The sequence below is a fragment of the Numenius arquata genome, unplaced genomic scaffold, assembly GCF_964106895.1.
Source record: "Numenius arquata unplaced genomic scaffold, bNumArq3.hap1.1 HAP1_SCAFFOLD_1617, whole genome shotgun sequence".
In the NCBI taxonomy this organism is placed as follows: Eukaryota; Metazoa; Chordata; class Aves; order Charadriiformes; family Scolopacidae; genus Numenius; species Numenius arquata.
This window is the reverse complement of record NW_027414984.1, coordinates 540-14,460: the sequence shown is the minus strand read 5'-3', so window position 1 is coordinate 14,460 and position 13,921 is coordinate 540. Positions and strand designations below refer to the sequence as shown.

At 54.1% G+C, this 13,921-nt stretch overlaps 1 protein-coding gene across 1 annotated transcript; it reads left to right on the top strand.

Moving 5' to 3' along the window:
* Positions 1–188: 188 nt before the first annotated feature.
* On the top strand, positions 189–13,290 carry METTL3 (methyltransferase 3, N6-adenosine-methyltransferase complex catalytic subunit; the record flags this gene model as incomplete). The annotated part of the gene is given in 9 exon segments (XM_074167418.1): positions 189–282; positions 1,315–1,343; positions 1,345–1,596; positions 1,722–2,120; positions 2,537–2,712; positions 3,753–3,978; positions 9,021–9,208; positions 13,039–13,077; positions 13,182–13,290. Coding segments are annotated over 9 exon segments (1,512 nt in total), but the record flags the coding sequence as incomplete, so codon positions are not given.
* Positions 13,291–13,921: the final 631 nt, after the last annotated feature.

The window sequence follows — 13,921 nt, the reverse complement described above, 5'->3', positions numbered from 1 at the left end:
GGTGGTGCCAGCCCTCAAGATGGCGGCGGTTGCCATGGCAGCCAGCCGTGCCCCCCCCGCGCCCTCATTCAAGATGGCGGCGGCGGCAGCTTCAAGGCGGCTTCCGGCGGCTTCCGGTTCCGGGTGAGGGGAGTTGGTGGCGGTGGCGCGGCGGCGGCGGGTGCCGGCGGCGGGTGCCGCGGGCCGCCATGTCGGACACTTGGAGCTCGATCCAGGCCCACAAGAAGCAGCTGGACTCGCTGAGGGAGCGGCTGCAGCGGCGGCGGAAGCAGGACCCGCTGGGTGACGGGGGCGGCGGCGGCGGGGTCAGGGGTGAAGGGTTTTGGGGGGGGAGGGGGGGGTGTCAGAGGGTTTTGGGGGGGTCAAAGGTTAATGGGGGGGTCGGGGTTAATGGGGAGGTCAGAGGGTGTTGGGGGTCAGGGGTTAATGGGGGGGTCAGAGGGTGTTTGGAGGGGTCAGAGGGTTTTGGGGGGGTCAGGGGTCAGTGTGGGGGTCAGAGGGTTTTGGGGGGGTTGTGATTAATGAGGGGGTCAGAGGGTTTTGGGGGGGTCAGGGGTTAATGGGGGGTCAGGGGTTAAGGGGGGGTTGTGATTAATGGGGGGGTCAGAGGGTTTTGGGGGGTCAGGGGGTGTTTGGGGGGGTCAGGGATTAAGGGGGGGTTGTGATTAATGGGGGGTCAGAGGGTTTTGGGGGGGTCAAAGGTTAAGGGGGGTCAGGGGGTATTTGGGGGGGTCAGGGGTTAATGGGGGGGTCGGGGTTAATGGGAGGGTCAGAGGGTTTTGGGGGGGTCAGGGGGTGTTTGGGGGGGTCAGGGATTAAGGGGGGGTTGTGATTAATGGGGGGTCAGAGGGTTTTGGGGGGGTCAGAGGGTTTTGGGGGGTCAGAGGGTTTTGGGGGGGTCAAAGGTTAAGGGGGGCCAGGGGGTATTTGGGGGGTCAGGGGTTAAGGGGGGGTTGTGATTAATGGGGGGGTCAGAGGGTTTTGGGGGGTCAGGGGGTGTTTGGGGGGGTCAGGGATTAAGGGGGGGTTGTGATTAATGGGGGGTCAGAGGGTTTTGGGGGGTCAGGGGTTAATGGGGGGGTCAGAGGGTTTTGGGGGGTCAGAGGGTTTTGGGGGGTCAAGGATTAATGGGGGTTTTTGGGGGGGTCAGTTTAATGGGGGGGTCAAGGGTTAATGAGGGGGTCGGGGGATGTTGGGGGGAACGGGGGTGACTGTGGGGGGGTCAAAGTTCATGGCTATTTTGCGGGGGAGGTGGGATTCCTCCTTCCTCCCCCCCCTCTGACTCCCCCCCATTTTCTCCCCCCCTCTCCGTAGACCCCCGCCACGCTGACCCCCCCCCGCACCTCCAGCCCGGCCCCTCCCACCCCCACCCCCCAACCCGCTTTGGGTTCGGGGGCAGGGGGGGCTTCCTTGGGCCACCCCCACCCCCCCCAAAGTGGAGAAGGGACCCCCCAGGCTGGGGGGGGAAGAGGGGGGGCGGGAGAGGGGGAAGGAGAGGCCGACCCCGCTCTGGAGCGTCGCCTCCTCCGCCATCTCGCTGACGTGGCCTTGTCCCTCCCCACCGACGCCCTGGCCATCTGCCGCGCCATCTCCACCGTAAGCCCCCAGAGATGCCACCTCCATCTCCTTTAGGGGTGTTCCCCCCCTCCTTTTTTAATCCCTCTCCCCCTTCTCGACCCTCCCCTGACGTCATTTTGGGGTGTCCCCATCCCCCTCCATAGCCTGAGGCCCCCGTCACCCCCCGGGGGGTGGAGAGTTTGCTGGAGAAGTTCGCCGCCCAGGAGCTGATCGAGGTGCGGAGGGGCCTCCTCCAAGATGGACCTTCTCAAGCCACCGTGGTCACCTACGCCGACCACTCCAAGCTGTCGGCCATGACGGGGGCGGTGGGGGAAAGTGTGGGGGACGCGGGACTGGCCCCCCTCAAGGAAAGCGGCGGGAGGAAGCGGCGGGGGGAGCAAGATGGCAGCGGGGTGTCCAACATGGCGGCGGGAGGAGGAGGAGGAGGAGGAGAAGCGGGGAAGGAGGCCGCCAAGAAGTGGAGGAAACAGGCGTCCGACGTGGACCTGGAGATCGAGAGCTTGCTGAGTCAGCAGTCCACCAAGGAGCAGCAGAGCAAGAAGGTGGGTGCACCCCCAAAATGGTGGTGGGGAACCCCCTTGGGTGCTCCTTGAAGGGTGGAAGTCGTGGAGATGGTGGGTGGACCCCCAAAATGGTGGAAGACACCCTTGGGTGCTCCTCAGAGGGTTGAGGTGTTGGAGGTCCCATCAAGGAGAAGGTGGTTTGACACCCACAATGGTGGAGGACACCCTTGGGTGCTCCTCAGAGGGTTGAGGTCTTGGAGGTCCCACCAAGGAGAAGGTGGGTTGACCCCCAAAATGGTGGAGAACCCACCTTGATGTCCCTCAAAGGGTTGAGTTTTTGGGGTCCCACCAAGGAGAAGGTGGTGGTTTCACCCCAAAACTGGTACGCAGGTGTCCTCGGGAGGGCCAGGGCTTTGGGGCAACCCCCCCAAGTGAGATGTCCACCTGTCCCCCAGGTCAGCCAGGAGATCCTGGAGCTTCTTAACACCACCACGGCCAAGGAACAGTCCATCGTGGAGAAGTTCCGGTCGCGGGGTCGGGCCCAGGTCCAGGAGTTCTGCGACCACGGCACCAAGGAGGAGTGTGTCAAGGCCACCGGCGCTGACCGGCCCTGCCGCAAGCTCCACTTCCGGTCAGTCCATGGACCTTCCATGGTCCTATGTTCTCCTCCATCACCCCATGGTCCTCCACTATCACCTCATGTTCCTCCATCCATATCCCAGTGTTCTCCTCCACCATCACCCCGTGGTCCTCCACCATCCATCGTCCCCTGTTCTCCATCCATCACGTCATGTTCCTCCATCCATATCCCAATGTTCTTCTCCATCCATCACCCCATGGTCCTCCACCATCCACGGTCCTATGTTCCTCCATCCATATCCCAATGTTCTCCTCCATCCATCACTCCATGGTCCTCCACCATCCACGGTCCTATGTTCCTCCATCCATATCCCAATGTTCTCCTCCATCCATCACCCCATGGTCCTCCACCATCCATGGTCCCGTGTTCCTCCATCCATCACGCCATGTTCCTCCATCCATATCCCAATGTTCTCCTCCATCCATCACTCCATGGTCCTCCACCATCCACGGTCCTATGTTCCTCCATCCATATCCCAATGTTCTCCTCCATCCATCACCCCATGGTCCTCCACCATCCATGGTCCCATGTTCCTCCATCCAAATCCTAATGTTCTCCTCCATCCATCACTCCATGGTCCTCCACCATCCACGGTCCTATGTTCCTCCATCCATATCCCAGTGTTCTCCTCCATCCATCACCCCATGGTCCTCCACCATCCACGGTCCCGTGTTCCTCCATCCATCACGCCATGTTCCTCCATCCATATCCCAATGTTCTCCTCCATCCATCACTCCATGGTCCTCCACCATCCACGGTCCTATGTTCCTCCATCCATATCCCAATGTTCTCCTCCATCCATCACTCCATGGTCCTCCACCATCCATGGTCCCATGTTCCTCCATCCATCACGCCATGTTCCTCCATCTATATCCCAATGTTCTCCTCCATCCATCACTCCATGGTCCTCCACCATCCACGGTCCTATGTTCCTCCATCCATATCCCAATGTTCTCCTCCATCCATCACCCCATGGTCCTCCTCCATCACCCCAATTTGCCCTTTATCACCCCAAATCCCTTCCCTTCCAGCCGCATCATCAACAAGCACACGGACGAGTCCCTGGGCGACTGCTCCTTCCTCAACACCTGCTTCCACATGGACACCTGCAAGTACGTCCATTACGAGATCGACGCATGCCCGGCCACCCCTCCACGCACCCCACCGCACCCCCATCCCCGCGACCGCAGCCCCACGCAGGACCTGGGACGGGGACCCCCCGCCGACGCCGGCGCCGACCGACTCTTCCCCCCGCAGGTAGGGCCGCCATTGATGCGCTGATGGGGGGGGTCCCACAATATATTGAATTTCTGAGGGGTGTCCCCCCATATTTTCAAATTCCTGAGGGATTTCTTCCAATAGATTGAATTTTTGAGGGATTTGTCCCAAAATATTGAATTTCTGAGGAACTTCTGAGGGATTTGTCCCAATAAGTTGAATCCCTGAGGGATTTTTGAGGGATTTCTCCTAATATATTGAATTTCTGAGGGATTTTTGAGGGATTTCTCCTAATATATTGAATTTCTGAGGGATTTTTGAGGGATTTCTCCTAATATATTGAATTTCTGAGGGATGTTGCCCAATATATTTGATTTCTGAGGGGGTTTTGAGGGATTTGTTGCAATATATTGAATCGCTGAAGGTTTTCTCCCAATAGATTGTGTTTTTGAGGAATTCTTGAGGGATTTCTCCCAATATATTGCATTTCTGAGGTATTTCTTCCAATATCTCGAGTTTCTGAGGGATTTCTCTCAATATACTGAATTTCTGAGGGATATCGCCCAATATATTTGATTTCTGAGGGGTTTTTCAGGAATTTCTCTCAATATATTGAATTTCTGAGGGATTTGTCCCAATATATTGAATCTCTGAGGGATTTCTGAGGGATTTGTCCCAATATGTTGAATCCCTGAGGGATTTTTGAGGGATTTCTCCTAATATATTGAATTTCTGAGGGATGTTGCCCAATATATTTGATTTCTGAGGGGGTTTTGAGGGATTTGTCGCAATATATTGAATCGCTGAAGGTTTTCTCCCAATAGATTGTGTTTTTGAGGAATTCTTGAGGGATTTCTCCCAATATATTGCATTTCTGAGGGGGTTCCCACGATATATTCAATTTCTGAGGAGTTTCCCCTGATATATTGAATTTCTGAGGGATTTATCCCAATATATTAAATCTCTGAGGGATTTTTGAGGGATTTTTCCCAATATATAGAGTTTCTGATGAATTTTTCCCAATAGATTGAGGTTCTGAGGGGTTTCTCCCAATATATTGCATTTCTGAGGGTTATCTCCCAATATATTGAATTTCTGAGGAATTTCTGAGGGATTTGTCCCAATATGTTGAATCCCTGAGGGATTTTTGAGGGATTTCTCATAATATATTGAATTTCTGAGGGATATTGCCCAATATATTTGATTTCTGAGGGGGTTTTGAGGGATTTGTCGCAATGTATTGAATCGCTGAAGGTTTTCTCCCAATAGATTGAGTTTTTGAGGAATTCTTGAGGGATTTCTCCCAATATATTGCATTTCTGAGGGGGTTCCCACGATATATTCAATTTCTGAGGAGTTTCCCCTGATATATTGAATTTCTGAGGGATTTATCCCAATATATTAAATCTCTGAGGGATTTTTGAGGGATTTTTCCCAATATATAGAGTTTCTGATGAATTTTTCCCAATAGATTGAGGTTCTGAGGGGTTTCTCCCAATATATTGCATTTCTGAGGGTTATCTCCCAATATATTGAATTTCTGAGGAATTTCTGAGGGATTTGTCCCAATATGTTGAATCCCTGAGGGATTTTTGAGGGATTTCTCCTAATATATTGAATTTCTGAGGGATGTTGCCCAATATATTTGATTTCTGAGGGGGTTTTGAGGGATTTGTCGCAATATATTGAATCGCTGAAGGTTTTCTCCCAATAGATTGAGTTTTTGAGGAATTCTTGAGGGATTTCTCCCAATATATTGAATTTCTGAGGTATTTCTTCCAATATCTCGAGTTTCTGAGGGATTTCTCTCAATATACTGAATTTCTGAGGGATATCGCCCAATATATTTGATTTCTGAGGGGTTTTTGAGGGATTTCTCTCAATATATTGAATTTCTGAGGGATTTGTCCCAATATATTGAATCTCTGAGGGATTTCTGAGGGATTTGTCGCAATATGTTGAATCCCTGAGGGATTTTTGAGGGATTTCTCCTAATATATTGAATTTCTGAGGGATGTTGCCCAATATATTTGATTTCTGAGGGGGTTTTGAGGGATTTGTCGCAATATATTGAATCGCTGAAGGTTTTCTCCCAATAGATTGTGTTTTTGAGGAATTCTTGAGGGATTTCTCCCAATATATTGCATTTCTGAGGGGGTTCCCACGATATATTCAATTTCTGAGGAGTTTCCCCTGATATATTGAATTTCTGAGGGATTTATCCCAATATATTAAATCTCTGAGGGATTTTTGAGGGATTTTTCCCAATATATAGAGTTTCTGATGAATTTTTCCCAATAGATTGAGGTTCTGAGGGGTTTCTCCTAATATATTGCATTTCTGAGGGTTATCTCCCAATAGATTGAGTTTCTGAGGAATTCTTGAGGGATTTCTCCCAATATACTGAATTTCTGAGGGATATCTCCCAATATATTTGATTTCTGAGGGCTTTTTGAGGGATTTCTCCCAAAATACTGAATTTCTGAGGGATTTTGGAGGGATTTCTCTTATTATGTTTAGTTTCTGAAGTATTTCTTCCAATATCTTGAGTTTCTGAGGATTTCCCCCAACATATTGCATTCTTGAGGGATTATTTTGAGGGATTTCTCCCAATATATTGACTTTTTAAGGTATTTCTCTGAATATTTTGAATTTCGGAGGGAGGGGGGGTGTGTCCCAATATATGGAATTCCTAAAGGGTTTTTGAGGGATTTTTCAAATTATATGGAATTTCTGAGGGGTTTCCCACAATATATTCAATTTCTGAGGAGTTTTTTTAAGGGATTTCTCCCAATATATTGAATTTCTGAGGGATTTTTGAGGAATTACTCCCAATATATTGAGGTTTTGAGGGATTTCTGAGGGTTTTCTCTCAATATAGTGAATTTTGGAGGGGTTTCACCTAATATATTGAATTTCTGGGGGCTTTTTTGGAAGGATTTTTCCCAATATATTGAATTTCTGGGGGCTTTTTTGGAAGGATTTCTCCCAATATATTGAATTTCTGAGGGATTTCTGAGGGATTTCTCCCAATATATTGAGGTTTTGAGGGATTTCTGAGGGTTTTCTCTCAATATATTGAATTTTGGAGGAATTTCTCCCAATATATTGAATTTCTGGGGGCTTTTTTGGAAGGATTTTTCCCAATATATTGAATTTCTGGGGGCTTTTTTGGAAGGATTTCTCCCAATATATTGAATTTCTGAGGGATTTTTGAGGAATTATTCCCAATATATTGAGGTTTTGAGGGATTTCTGAGGGTTTTCTCTCAATATAGTGAATTTTGGAGGGGTTTCACCTAATATATTGAATTTCTGGGGGCTTTTTTGGAAGGATTTTTCCCAATATATTGAATTTCTGAGGGATTTCTCCCAATATATTGAATTTCTGAGGGATTTTTGAGGAATTATTCCCAATATATTGAGGTTTTGAGGGATTTCTGAGGGTTTTCTCTCAATATAGTGAATTTTGGAGGGGTTTCTCCCAATATATTGAATTTCTGGGGGCTTTTTTGGAAGGATTTTTCCCAATATATTGAATTTCTGAGGGGTTTCTGAGGGATTTCTCCCAATATATTGAATTTCTGAGGGATTTTTGAGGAATTATTCCCAATATATTGAGGTTTTGAGGGATTTCTGAGGGTTTTCTCTCAATATAGTGAATTTTGGAGGGGTTTCTCCCAATATATTGAATTTCTGGGGGCTTTTTTGGAAGGATTTCTCCCAATATATTGAATTTCTGAGGGGTTTCTGAGGGATTTCTCCCAATATATTGAATTTCTGAGGGATTTTTGAGGAATTATTCCCAATATATTGAGGTTTTGAGGGATTTCTGAGGGTTTTCTCTCAATATAGTGAATTTTGGAGGGGTTTCACCTAATATATTGAATTTCTGGGGGCTTTTTTGGAAGGATTTTTCCCAATATATTGAATTTCTGAGGGGTTTCTGAGGGATTTCTCCCAATATATTGAATTTCTGAGGGATTTTTGAGGAATTATTCCAAATATATTGAGGTTTTGAGGGATTTCTGAGGGGTTTCTCTCAATATATTGAATTTTGGAGGGGTTTCTCCCAATATATTGAATTTCTGGGGGCTTTTTTGGAAGGATTTCTCCCAATATATTGAATTTCTGAGGGGTTTCTGAGGGATTTCTCCCAATATATTGAATTTCTGAGGGATTTTTGAGGAATTATTCCCAATATGTTGAGGTTTTGAGGGATTTCTGAGGGGTTTCACCTAATACATTGAATTTTGGAGGGGTTTCTCCCAATATATTGAATTTCTGGGGGCTTTTTTGGAAGGATTTCTCCCAATATATTGAATTTCTGAGGGATTTCTCCCAATATATTGAATTTCTGAGGGATTTTTGAGGAATTACTCCCAATATATTGAGGTTTTGAGGGATTTCTGAGGGTTTTCTCTCAATATATTGAATTTTGGAGGGGTTTCTCCCAATATATTGAATTTCTGGGGGCTTTTTTGGAAGGATTTCTCCCAATATATTGAATTTCTGAGGGGTTTCTGAGGGATTTCTCCCAATATATTGAATTTCTGAGGGATTTTTGAGGAATTATTCCCAATATGTTGAGGTTTTGAGGGATTTCTGAGGGGTTTCACCTAATACATTGAATTTTGGAGGGGTTTCTCCCAATATATTGAATTTCTGGGGGCTTTTTTGGAAGGATTTTTCCCAATATATTGAATTTCTGAGGGATTTCTCCCAATATATTGAATTTCTGAGGGATTTTTGAGGAATTACTCCCAATATATTGAGGTTTTGAGGGATTTCTGAGGGTTTTCTCTCAATATAGTGAATTTTGGAGGGATTTCTCCCAATATATTGAATTTCTGGGGGCTTTTTTGGAAGGATTTCTCCCAATATATTGAATTTCTGAGGGGTTTCTGAGGGATTTCTCCCAATATATTGTATTTCTGAGGGATTTTTGAGGGATTTCTCCCAATATATTGAATTTGCGTGGGATTTTTTTGAGGGATCTCTCCCAACGTCTTACATTTTCTTAAAATTCTTTTCAGGGGGTATTAATTTTTCCTTTTCCCCCCCCTCAATTTCACCCGGCAGTGGATCTGCTGCGACATCCGCTACCTGGACGTCAGCATCCTGGGGAAGTTCGCGGTGGTGATGGCCGACCCGCCCTGGGACATCCACATGGAGCTGCCCTACGGCACCCTCACCGACGACGAGATGCGGCGCCTCAACATCCCCGTCCTGCAGGACGAGGGCTTCCTCTTCCTCTGGGTGACTGGAAGGTGACATGGCGGCGGGTCACCACTCTCCACCTCCCTTCAGTGTCCCCCAAGTCCTTCCTGGTCACCATCTTCCACCACCATCTTCCACCACCATCTTCCACCACCATCTTCCACCACCATCTTCCACCACCATCTTCCACCACCATCTTCCACCACCATCTTCCACCACCATCTTCCACCACCATCTTCCACCACCATCTTCCACCACCATCTTCCACCACCATCTTCCACTGTGTCACTAGAAGGTGACGTGGCGGGGGGTCACCACTCTCCACCTCCCCTCAGTGTCCCCAGGGTCCTCCCTGGTCACCATCTTCCACCATCTTCCACCATCTTCCACCATCTTCCACCATCTTCCACCATCTTCCACCATCTTCCACCATCTTCCACCATCTTCCACCGTGTCACCAGAAGGTGACGTGGCGGGGGGTCACCACTCTCCACCTCCCCTCAGTGTCCCCCAAGTCCTTCCTGGTCCCCATCTTCCACCCCCATCTTCCACCCCCATCTTCCACCCCCATCTTCCACCCCCATCTTCCACCCCCATCTTCCACCCCCATCTTCCACCATCTTCCTCTGTGTCACCGGAAGGTGACATGGTGGGGGGTCACCACTCTCCACCTCCCCTCAGTGTCCCCAGGGTCCTCCCTGGTCACCATCTTCCACCATCTTCCACCATCTTCCACCATCTTCCACCATCTTCCACCATCTTCCACCGTGTCACCAGAAGGTGACATGGCGGGGGGTCACCACTGTCCCCCTCCCCTCAGTGTCCCCAGGGTCCTCCCTGGTCACCATCTTCCACCACCATCTTCCACCACCATCTTCCACCACCATCTTCCACCGTGTCACTAGAAGGTGACGTGGCGGGGGGTCACCACTCTCCATCTCCCTTCAGTGTCCCCCAAGTCCTTCCTGGTCACCATCTTCCACCATCTTCCACCATCTTCCACCATCTTCCACCATCTTCCACCATCTTCCACCATCTTCCACCATCTTCCACCATCTTCCACCATCTTCCACCGTGTCACCAGAAGGTGATGTGGCAGGGGGTCACCACTCTCCATCTCCCCTCAGTGTCCCCCAAGTCCTTCCTGGTCTCCATCTTCCTCCATCTTCCTCTGGGTGACTGGAAGGTGATATGGCGGGGGGTCACCACTCTCCACCTCCCCTCAGTGTCCCCAGGGTCCTCCCTGGTCACCATCTTCCACCATCTTCTTCCACCATCTTCCGCCGTGTCACCGGAAGGTGACATGGCGGGGGGTCACCACTCTCCACCTCCCCTCAGTGTCCCCCAAGTCCTCCCTGGTCTCCATCATCTTCCTCCATCTTCCACCGGGTCACCGGGAGGTGACGTGGTGGGGGGTCACCATGGTCCCTCCTCTCCCCTCAGTGTCCCCCAAGTCCTCCCTGGTCTCCATCTTCCATTGTCCTCCATCTTCTTCCATCGTCTTCCTCCTTCTTCCCCCCAAACCCCCCCCAGTGCCCCCCCAAAACCTTTAACCCCCCCCAGTGCCCCCCAAAGGCCCCCAGTGCCCCCCAAACCCCCTTAGTGGCCCCCCAAAGCCCCCCAGTCCCCCCCCAAAATCCTTAGCCCCCCCCCAACCCCCCCCAGTGCCCCCCAAACCCTCTTAGTGCCCCCCCCAAACCCCCCCAGTGCCCCCCAAAACCCCCTAAGCCCCCTCCCAGGTGCCCCCCAAATCCCCCCCAGTGTCCCCCAAAACCCTTAGCCTCCCCCCAACCCCCCCAGTGCCCCCCCCAAAACCCCTAAGCCCCCCCCCAGGTGCCCCCCAAACCCCCTTAATTCCCCCCCCTAAGCCCCCCCCACGTGCCCCCCAACCCCCCCAGTGCCCCCCAAAACCCCGAAGCCCCCCCCCCAGGTGCCCCCAAATCCCCCCAGTGCCCCCAAACCCCTTAGCCTCCCCCCAACTCCCCCCCAGGTGCCCCCCAACCCCCCCAGTGCCCCCCAAAACTCCTTAGCCCCCCCCAACCCCCCCAGTGCCCCCCCAAAAACCCCTAAGCCCCCCCCCAGGTACCCCCAAACCCCCTTAGTTCCCCCCCCAAACCTCCTAAGCCCCCCCCAGGTGCCCCCCAACCCCCCCAGTGCCCCCCCAAAACCCCTAAGCCCCCCCCCCAGGTGCCCCCAAATCCCCCCCAGTGCCCCCCAAAACCCTTAGCCTCCCACCAACCCCCCCCCACGTGCCCCCCAACCCCCCCAGTGCCCCCAAAACCCCCTAAGCCCCCCCCCCAGTGCCCCCCAAAACCCTTAGCCTCCCACCAAACCCCCCAGTGCCCCCCCCAAACCCCCTAAGCCCCCCCCCAGGTGCCCCCCAAACCCCCTTAATTCCCCCCCCAAACCCCCTAAGCCCCCCCCAGGTGACCCCAAATCCCCCCAGTGCCCCCCAAAACCTTAGCCTCCCCCCAACCCCCCCAGTGCCCCCCCAAAACCCCTAAGCCCCCCCAGGTGCCCCCCAAATCCCCCCCAGTGCCCCCAAAACCCTTAGCCTCCCCCCAACCCCCCCAGTGCCCCCCCCAAAACCCCTAAGCCCCCCCCCAGGTGCCCCCCAAACCCCCTTAATTCCCCCCCCTAAGCCCCCCCCACGTGCCCCCCAACCCCCCCAGTGCCCCCCAAAACCCCTAAGCCCCCCCCAGGTGCCCCCAAATCCCCCCCAGTGCCCCCCAAAACCCTTAGCCTCCCACCAACCCCCCCCCACGTGCCCCCCAACCCCCCCAGTGCCCCCAAAACCCCCTAAGCCCCCCCCCCAGTGCCCCCCAAAACCCTTAGCCTCCCACCAAACCCCCCAGTGCCCCCCCCAAACCCCCTAAGCCCCCCCCCAGGTGCCCCCCAAACCCCCTTAATTCCCCCCCAAACCCCCTAAGCCCCCCCCAGGTGACCCCAAATCCCCCCCAGTGCCCCCAAAACCCTTAGCCTCCCCCCAACCCCCCCAGTGCCCCCCCAAAACCCCTAAGCCCCCCCCCAGGTGCCCCCCAAATCCCCCCCAGTGCCCCCCAAAACCCTTAGCCTCCCCCAACCCCCCCCCCACGTGCCCCCCCCAAAACCCCTAAGCCCCCCCCAGGTGCCCCCCAAACCCCCTTAATTCCCCCCCCCAAACCTCCTAAGCGCCCCCCAGGTGCCCCCCAACCCCCCCAGTGCCCCCCAAAACCCTTAGCCTCCCCCCAACCCCCCCAGTGCCCCCCCCAAAACCCCTAAGCCCCCCCCAGGTGCCCCCCAACCCCCCCAGTGCCCCCCCAAAAACCCTAAGCCCCCCCCCAGGTGCCCCCCAAATCCCCCCCAGTGCCCCCAAAACCCTTAGCCTCCCCCCAACTCCCCAGTGCCCCCCCCAAAACCCCTAAGCCCCCCCCAGGTGCCCCCCAAAACCCTTAGCCTCCCACCAAACCCCCCCAGTGCCCCCCCCCAAAACCCCTAAGCCCCCCCCCAGGTGCCCCCCAAACCCCCTTAATTCCCCCCCAAACCCCCTAAGCACCCCCCAGGTGCCCCCCAACCCCCCCCAGTGCCCCCCAAAACCCCCTAAGCCCCCCCCCAGGTGCCCCCCAACCCCCCCAGTGCCCCCCAAAACCCTTAGCCTCCCCCCAACTCCCCCCCCAGGTGCCCCCCAACCCCCCCAGTGCCCCCCAAAACCCTTAGCCTTCCCTAACCCCCCCGTGCCCCCCCCAAAACCCCTAAGCCCCCCCTCAGGTGCCCCCCAAACCCCCTTAGTTCCCCCCCAAACCTCCTAAGCCCCCCCAGGTGCCCCCCAACCCCCCCAGTGCCCCCCAAATCCCCCCTGACGCCCCCCCATTTCCTCCCCCCCCCCCCCAACTTTTCCCAGGGCCATGGAGCTGGGACGCGAGTGCCTCAACCTCTGGGGGTGAGTTTTGGGGGTCGTGTCCGTGTGTCCCCCCCCTCTCCTTCCCCCCAACCTCAGGCACCCCCAAATTAACCCTTTTTCACCCCAACCCCCCCCCCCCCCAGCTACGAGCGGGTGGACGAGATAATTTGGGTGAAAACCAACCAGTTACAGCGCATCATCCGGACTGGGAGGACTGGGCACTGGCTCAACCACGGCAAAGAGCACTGCCTGGTACCCCAAAATAACGTGCCCCCCCCCCAAAAAAAAACACCCCCCCCCCCCAACAAACCCTCACGGGCACTCCCCCCCCCCCCCCAGAAGCCCCAAAACGCCCTGAATTCACCCCGAAAAGATGCGGGTTTCCCTTCAAAGGGCTGCGGGATGGGGGGGGGGGGGGGTGTTTGGGGGGCAGGGGGGGTCCCGGGGGTGGATTTTTGGGGTGCTGGGGGGGTTTTTGGGGTGCGGGGACCCCACGGGGGGGGTCGACACCCAAGGGGGGCTTTTTGGGGTGCAGGGGGGGTCCCAGGGTGGGATTTTTGGGGTGCAGGGACCCCATAGAGGGGGGGTCGACACCCAAGGGGGGCTTTTTGGGGTGCAGGGGGGTCCCAGGGTGGGGTTTTGGGGTACAGGGAGCCATAAAGGGGGGTTTTGGGGTGCTGGGGGGGGGTCCCAGGGTGGATTTTTGGGGTGCTGGGGGGGCTCTGGGGTGGGGGGGACCCCATAAAGGGGGGTTTTGGGGTGCAGGGGGGGTCCCAGGGTGGGGTTTTGGGGTGCTGGGGGGTTTTTGGGGTGCGGGGACCCCATAGAGGGGGGGTCGACACCCAAGGGGGGTTTTGGGGTGCAGGGGGGGTCCCAGGGTGGG